General features: G+C 41.7%; 1 protein-coding gene across 1 annotated transcript; it reads left to right on the forward strand.

The window, feature by feature from the left end:
* Positions 1 to 4778: 4778 nt before the first annotated feature.
* LOC129728900 (uncharacterized) lies at positions 4779 to 8736 on the forward strand. The gene is made up of 2 exons (XM_055687374.1): positions 4779 to 6272; positions 8701 to 8736. The coding sequence occupies exons 1-2, from the start codon at positions 4779 to 4781 to the stop codon at positions 8734 to 8736; spliced, it is 1530 nt and encodes a 509-aa protein (XP_055543349.1).
* Positions 8737 to 8938: the final 202 nt, after the last annotated feature.

The raw sequence follows: 8938 nt of genomic DNA on the forward strand, positions 1-8938 counted from the left end.
CCGGAGGAAGAATACGCGTTCTTGGCTGGCTTGATAATCGACGCCGCGACTCAAGCTCAGACGAAACCGATACCCGGGGTAACGATTAGACAGCGCCCTCCCAACAAATGGTGGGACAAAGAGTGCTCTGAGCTGTACGCGCGAAGGTCCGCGGCGTATAAGGACTACCGGGAGTACGGCACTGTCAACCTGCTTCGAAAGTACGAGGCACTGGGCAGGCAGATGAAGAGCTTAGTAAAGGCGAAAAAACGCGGGTACTGGCGGCGGTTCGTAAACGCGCTGTCCAGGGAAACAGCGATGAGCACTCTTTGGGATACCGCCAGGCGCATGCGGAACCGTGACGTTTCGAATGAAAGCGAGGAGTATTCAGATCGCTGGATACTCGATTTTGCCAAAAAGGTCTGTCCGGACTCTGTACCGGAACAGAAAACCTTTCGCGACGCGTTATTAGTAACTACGGAAGAGCCTCCATTTTCGATGTTGGAATTTTCAATGGCTCTCTTGTCGTGCAACAATAAGGCTCCAGGGTTAGATAGAATAAAATTCAACCTGTTGAAGAATCTACCCGACTCTGCAAAAAGACGCTTGTTGAATTTGTTCAACAAGTTTCTTGAGCTAAATATTGTTCCGCATGACTGGAGGGAGGTAAAAGTCATTGCTATTCGGAAACCCGGGAAACCTGCCTCTGATCACAATTCATATAGGCCGATTGCAATGCTCTCTTGCCTCCGGAAATTAATGGAGAAAATGATCCTCTTACGGTTAGACAAATGGGTCGAAACAAACGGTTTACTTTCAGATACTCAATTTGGCTTTCGCCGGGGCAAAAGGACGAACGATTGCTTAGCGTTGCTTTCTACTGAAATTCAACTCGCATTTGCTCGAAAAGAGCAAATGGCTTCTGCGTTCTTGGATATTAAGGGGGCTTTTGACTCTGTCTCTGTAGAAGTTTTAAGCGCGAAACTTCATTCGCAGGGACTTTCACCAAATTTGAATAACTTTTTGCTCAATTTGTTGTCAAAAAAGCCATATGTATTTCTCACATGGCGATTCGACAACTTCCCGAATTAGTTACATGGGTCTTCCCCAGGGCTCTTGCTTAAGTCCTCTCTTATATAATTTTTACGTCAATGACATCGATGAATGTCTTGCAAATCCATGCACGCTAAGGGAGCTTGCAGACGATGGCGTTGTATCCATTACTGGTAGCGAGCCTAGCGATCTGCAAGGACCATTGCAAGATACCTTAGACAATTTGTCTGAATGGGCTCTTAAGCTGGGTATCGAATTCTCTCCGGAGAAAACTGAGCTGGTCGTTTTTTCGAGGAAGCATAACCCAGCTCAGCTGCAGCTCCTACTAACGGGTAAAACGATCACTCAGGTTTTAGTCGCTAAATATCTCGGGGTCTGGTTCGACTCTAAATGCACCTGGGCTTGTCATATTAGGTATCTAAAACAAAAATGCCAACAGATGATTAATTTTCTTCGTACGATTACCGGAACCTGGTGGGGTGCCCACCCAGGAGACCTTCTAAGGTTATACCAAACAACGATATTGTCAGTTCTTGTGTACGGTTGTTTCTGCTTTCGCTCCGCCGCGAACACGCACATTATAAAATTAGAGAGAATACAATATCGTTGTTTGCGTATTGCCTTGGGTTGCATGCAGGCGACCCATACGATGAGTCTTGAAGTGTTAGCGGGTATTCTTCCGTTGAAACATCGTTTTTGGAATCTCTCTTACCGGTTGCTAATTCGATGCACAGTTATGAACCCATTAGTAATTGAAAATTTCGAGAGGTTGGTCGACCTTCAATCTCAATCCAGATTTATGACTTTATATTTTGACTATATGGCTCAAGATATTAATCCTTCTCCATACGATTCCTCCAATGTCGCACTTTTAGCTACTTCTAATAATGCTATATTCTTCGACACCACCATGAAACAAGACATTTCTGGTATCCCGGATCAATTGCGACCCCAAGAGATCCCTAAGATTTTTTCCAATAAGTTTAAACATGTTAGTTATGATAAAAGGTTTTACACTGACGGATCTAATCTAGATGAGTCCACTGGCTTCGGTGTTTTCCACGAAAATTTCACCGCCTCCTACAAACTCGATGCTCCTGCTTCCGTGTACGTCGCAGAACTTGCTGCTATTCAGTACTCTCTTGGAATCATCGAAACCCTACCCATAGACCACTACTTCATCTTCACAGATAGTCTCAGTGCCATTGAGGCTCTGCGATCAATGAAGCCTGTGAAGCACACCCCGTATTTCCTGGGGAAAATACGGCGGTTTTTAAGTGCTTTAACAGATAAAAATTACCGGGTTACCTTAGCGTGGGTCCCTTCTCATTGCTCGATTCCGGGTAACGAAAAGGCTGACTCTTTAGCTAAGGTGGGTGCTATTGACGGCGATATTTATGAAAGACCAATTGCTTTTGATGAATTTTATAGCATTTTGCGTCAGAGAACACTCAACAGTTGGCAATCATCATGGAACTCAGATGAACTGGGACGGTGGCTACATTCCATTTTTCCTAAGGTATCGACGAAAGCATGGTTCAAGGGGTTGGATGTAGGTCGGGACTTCATTCGCGTGATGTCCAGACTTATGTCCAATCACTATACGTTAAACACGCATCTCTTTCGTATAGGGCTTGTAGACAGTAATCACTGCGTTTGTGGCGATGGCTACCATGACATCGAGCATGTTGTTTGGTCGTGTACCGAATACTGTGGTGTTAGGTCTGAGCTTATAGATTCCCTTCGGGCCCGAGGAAAACAACCGAACGTACCCGTTAGAGACATTCTGGGAAGCGGTGATCTCCAGTACATGACACAACTATACGGGTTTATAAAAAATGCTGGCATTAAAATTTGATTTCTTTTATCTATTTGCTAGAATACAATTTCTGTCACAAACTGAAAGAGAATGATACACCCGGCTGGAGACACTAAAATGAAGACTCGGCATCTCTATGTTTACGCAGACACCTCAGACCAAAACTGCTCAAACAGAACATCACTGGTTAGCCACGTACAAATGAATACATTCTGTAATATAAAATAATTAAAAACAAAATTGTAACACCCCTCCTCTCACCTTAAATCCCCACTAGCTCGTAGTCGGCCGCGAGAATAAAGAAAAGGCCTCCCTCTTTTCCCTGCTAATTTAGAATTTAAAAAAAAATGTACTTGGCTCAGTTAAACATAAATTGTAACGTGCCGTGTCAAATAAACTATTTAAAACCTCAACAATTGATCAGCCAAAGCGACCTGTCTATTGGTGATGATTCTTGGTTTCTTCTGAGTAATTTCATCATCTTTGAATAAACCATGCTCAAACGCTTCAAAAGAATGACTAGTGCGGAAATGCCGGATGATATTCCCGATGTCCAAAACGACTTAGGAATGTTTGCATTCGCTCCCAACATCAATTTGACATCGCCCACGTGCAATCAGCGGTAAAGTGACGCTTTCCTAAAAGAAGGTTTTTAATGTTGAAGCACTTTTTACAACATTGAAAACACATGGACGATAACCATACCTGCACAAAACTTTCTAGTTTTGATAATATCGTTATCACGAGAAGAGCTTCCAGTTGGTATTGATATCCATTTCAGATTATTTTCGAAATAAAAAAAATGTAACTGCACTTCAAAAAATATCAGTACCTCAAATCTAAATTGATTTTTTTGCCTTTGAGTATCATTTTCACAGTTGCTATTTTTGAATTGATAGATGAACCGATCCGAATATCTTCTGTTTCGTTCTAGTTGGGTATTAAATTCATCTTGATACGTCAAGTAACGATGAACACTTTTGTTTACATCGCATATCGGATAGTGAAACCGATTGTCATGGTAATATGTATCACCTACACGACGAAAAAACTTAGTTTCAAAGTTGTGAAACTCATTGGATAATTTTAACCACTGGCTCCAGTAAACCTTTATGGCTATATGAGGTACTATGAGGTAAATTGGGGTAAAATTGATCACCATTGAAATCCATACAATCTTTTGGCAATGTACCGATATGCTAAAGATAAATGATGGTTTATGTGCTGAAAAAAATCATTTACAGCTCGTTTGGAAACGAAAATAACGATATTTCAGGTTAAAATTTGTTTATTTTGGTTCACGAGCTGCTTGGCTAAATTTGCTCTTATTTGATCGTCGTTAGACCGATTTCAATTCGGTTTGTTGCAAAAGCTGAAAAACTAGCTCTGAAATTAAAATATTTGTGGTTTCCTGCGAATTCATCAGTATTTCTATAATGGTATGGAATGATCATTGTTGAAAATTACGTTTTTTGAGCTTTTATCAAACTATACTCACTTCTCCAAATTTAACGTAATTAACCCTCAACTAAGATTACTTTAAGTAAATTCAATACTTTTTTTTTGTTATTTGGAAACTTGTTTGATCAAATTTGATTGAGTTTTGACTGAGTTAAAAGAATTTTTCGAAAATATGAAAAATTGCACCGGGCATGCAAGGGGTTACTTTGACAGCTATGTGAATCATGCAAAAGTTGCGTTTGAGGACACGTCAACATTGCCCAGTGTTGTAAGAGCAATATCTTTTGCTTAGTATTTTTTATCACGAATTTTCAGGAGATCAATTTCACCCCACTGATCAATTTCACCCCATTCAACGGTATTTACTCTGTTGTAGATGCTTAATTAGTTTTCTGAGTTCATTGCAGGCTCATGGATTTCAAGATGACGTACGATTCAATTTTATAAAATAAAATATGGATTATTTATGGTCAATGTACGAATCGAACGAAAGTTACGCATCTTTTACCAAAACGTTCGTGGACTCCGGACAAAAATCGACACTTTCTTTCTTGCTGCTTCCGACTCTAAGTACGATGTTATCGTTCTCACTGAAACATGGCTGGACGATTGCATTTTATCGCCGCAGCTTTTTGGCAGTTCATTCACTGTATTTCGAATGGCTCGCAGTAGGGTGAATAGTCGAAAATCGTGTGGTGGTGGAGTCTTGATTGCCGTTTCCTCCGGGCACTGCTGCTGCATAGACCCAGCACCGATTAGTAACACGCTTGAGCAACTGTGGGTAAAAATCCAACTGGATAGGTCATCTGTAAGCATTGGAGTGTTGTATCTGCCCCCTGATCGTCGAAATGATCTTGATGTTATTCAGAAACATGCTGACTCAATTGGATCCGTTCTATCCCTTTTGAATCCCCTCGACATTGCTGTTCTTTTTTGGGATTATAACCACCGAGAGCTACATTGGGTACCTTCGGAAAGCAGTGGCTTTGTTGTTGATACAAGTAGATCACGTTTACCCGCAGCTGGATGTGCTCTGTACGACGCATTCTGTTTTAACGGTTTGACGCAAACAAATCCAGTCAAAAACGCTCGTGCTAGAACTCTCGACCTAGTGCTGGTGAACGAGCCAGCGCTCCAAAACCTTTCTGTGATGGAGGCCGACGATCCTATGGTGAGAATTGATCCGGATCATCCCGTTCTGGATGTGACTGTGACGGACGTAGTGCCTATTGCACTTGAATTAGCTCCACAACATCGGGGATTAAATTTTAAGCATGTTGATTACGATGTGTTGAACGAAGCGTTATCAGCAATTGACTGGCAATTCATCGATTCGCAAGAGGATCTGACGGACATTGTCGACATGTTTACCGCAACGATTCGAACAGTAATTGAAGCTCATGTTCCACTGCAACGACCGCCGATGAAACCTGCTTGGGCTAATCGACATCTCCGTGAGCTGAAGCGCCGTAGACGAGCTGCTCAACGAAACTATCAAACAAATCGCACATTTCTAGCAAAGCAACGGTTTAAACTCGCAAGCAACACATACAAATTTTACAATCAATTCCTGTACTCGCGTTACATTGAGCGAACTCAAAGAAGCTTACGGCGACATCCAAAAAAGTTCTGGTCTTTTGTTCGTTCTAAACGAAAGGAAAATGGATTACCAGCTTCCATGTTCCTCGGTGATTTGTCTGCTAGCACAGCTTCTTCTAAATGCGAATTATTTGCTGAGCATTTTAAAGCCGCTTTTTCGTCTTCAGTTGCTACGCCAGATCAGATTGATGCTGAAATACGCGATACTACGCAGGAGAGTTTCGATTGTGGAGTTTTCCAAGTGACAGAAGCGCACGTTTTGAGTGCAATTCGAAAGCTGAAACATTCCACTTGTCCTGGGCCAGACGGGATCCCGTCATCATTGTTGAAAAACTGCTCGAACAAACTGGTGGCGCCTTTTGTAAAGATGTTTAATCTTTCTCTGCAGCAAGGATTGTTTCCTACTAGTTGGAAAAATTCATTGCTCACACCGATACACAAAAAAGGGGACAAGTGCAACATAGCTAATTACCGAGGAATTACATCATTATGTGCTTGTTCCAAAGTTTTCGAAATAGTCGTCAGATCAGTGCTGTTTTCATTGTGCAAAAACTATATTTCTAGTGACCAACATGGTTTTTATCCTAAGAGATCCGTCTCAACCAATCTGTCACAGTTCTCTTCGTTGTGTTCTCGCTCAATGGACGCGGGATTGCAAGTGGATGCTGTGTACACGGACTTCAAGGCTGCGTTCGATCGTGTTAATCATGACATCCTTCTACGAAAGCTGGATAAACTGGGGCTCTCCGCTATGCTCGTGAAATGGTTTCGTTCGTACCTGACCGGCAGAGTTATATGTGTCAGTCTTGGGTCGCCACATTCCGAGCCATTTACAACGTCTTCTGGAGTGCCGCAAGGGAGCAACCTGGGTCCACTTTTATTCTCACTGTTTATAAACGACGTTGCTACAATTTTACCGCTAGGTACACGACTCCTTTTCGCAGACGATGTAAAAATCTTTTGGGTTATAGCCTGTCTTGGAGACTGTTTGGAACTACAAAAGTTGCTTGATGCCTTCAGTGATTGGAGCAACCGTAATCTTCTTACCCTCTGTGTAGAAAAATGGCATGTGATTACCTTCAGCAAAAAGCTTCAATCATTTAGCTTTCCATACAGCTTGTCTGGGCAAGCTCTTCAGCGGGTAAGCCAAGTTAAAGATCTTGGCGTAATTTTGGATAGTCAGCTTACATTCCGGGCACACTACGAAGATGTCATTTTAAGAGCCAACAAGCAACTAGGATTTATTTTTAGAATTGCCGATGGATTCCGCGATCCACTGTGCATGAAAGCTTTGTACTGCGCCCTGGTAAGATCGATGCTCGAATCAGCGGTTGTCGCTTGGTGTCCGTTCAACAAGGTCTGGATTGATCGCATGGGGGCTGTTCAGAAACAATTCGTGCGTATGGCACTAAGGCATCTTCCTTGGCATGACGCTACGAGGTTGCCCCTCTATGAGCACCGCTGCATGTTATTGAGGATTGAGACGTTGGAGAGAAGAAGATCTAACGCACAAATTATCTTTGTTGTGAAGGTCCTGAAAAATGAAATCGATTCACCCGCTATTCTCGCAGAATTGAATCTCTACGCTCCAGAAAGGAATCTGCGGAGACGTCAGCTTTTGAACTTGGGGGCAAGGTATAGTCGGTACGGCCAGCATGATGATGGTTTATGTCTACGAGGTTCAACGAGGTTGCAGAACTGTTCGACTTCAACGAACCCATCAACACTTTTTTACGTCGCCTGCGGATTCGCTAATTATTTATTGTTAATCGTCTCTAGTTGTTAATTTTATTCATTAAGACAAAAATTGTCAGATGGAATTTTGAAATATAACAAAATATAACAATAACAAAAATATAACAAATTTGCCTTGAATACGTTTTTGACTGATAGACAAAACTGATCAAGCTGATTCGAATTGCTTGAAGGATCAATTATTGTTATCAATAGTAGTTTTCAAAGTCGCATTCGTATGACGTTAGTAAGATTGAAACAAAATGAAAATGCGCTCTCAAACTTATACGGTTGTTTAATATGTAATAAATAGCAAACGCTTTGATGAATTTCTGCTCAATACATTATTAAAAATCTCATCTTGCCGAAATTTATCAGAGTTCAAAAACTTTACCTTATATTCTCGTGATCAAACTAAATCCACAACCAAGCGTAAGTTCATATTCATTAGCCGAAGAAAATCCACCAATGAAGATAAGCAAAATCAGTCCACTTGTTGACCAATTTCTCAATAGAGTAAACAGCTGCAGTTACGCTAACTAGAGAAATTTCCCGAAATTAAACTGCGCTCTGATCCGTGCTCTTCGTGTCGGTCGGGTACAATCGCGTACCATCAGAAAGGTTTCGGCTTTCTGCCCGAATCAGCCAAAGCAAGCTGGCACAATAGAATATCGTTGCAATAAAAAGTAAACGCAGCGTTTGAGAAGTTCTCCATTGACAACTGAGTTAGGTACTATGGTATAATGTTGTCGTATCGTATCGCTTCCTACGAAAGTTTCAAAAGATTGGGCAAACCGGCATGTCTTGTGTGCATTTACGTTCAATCAACTTTCGCCCCAATTAAAAGGGGTCGTTTCATGCTCTAAAAGGGAAGGAAGGAAACAAACAAAAAAGAAAAAATACCATACTTCCATAAACTTTACACTTCTAAAATTTGGTGCCTTAAAATAGATGCCAACAACAGTGTCTACCAGTGCAGCAAATGTACTTCTGATTCAATGCAATATAATTTGGAATTAAAACAAATGTTTGCACAATTTCAACACGTTCAACAGGAAGAGAAAATTTTCCAGTACGACTCCTGTGAATGATGGAGCTGTACGTCGAGTACCGCGCCTGCAAAGTCGAGTCCAGCTTGAACACGATTGCGTCGGAGGAGTCTGCCTCTAATTAATAAGTTAGTCCCTTTTTCCGCCTGAAAAGCAACTATAAGCCTCATTTAAATTGAAGTACGCCTCTCCCGTACCGTCGCCACGAGTCACTCGTCATGGCGGCTAGTTCGTCTTTAGGCCC

The sequence above is a fragment of the Wyeomyia smithii genome, chromosome 3 (genome assembly GCF_029784165.1).
Source record: "Wyeomyia smithii strain HCP4-BCI-WySm-NY-G18 chromosome 3, ASM2978416v1, whole genome shotgun sequence".
NCBI classification, from domain to species: Eukaryota; Metazoa; Arthropoda; class Insecta; order Diptera; family Culicidae; genus Wyeomyia; species Wyeomyia smithii.

Excerpts from the sequence above, each read along its gene's own strand:
- LOC129728900 (XM_055687374.1), top strand. The coding sequence starts at position 4,779 with ATGGTCAATGTACGAATCGAACGAAAGTTACGCATCTTTTACCAAAAC. Across the intron at positions 6,273-8,700 it reads ACAAACTGGTGGCGCCTTTT|GAAGAGAAAATTTTCCAGTA; the intron begins GTAAAGATGTTT and ends CACGTTCAACAG.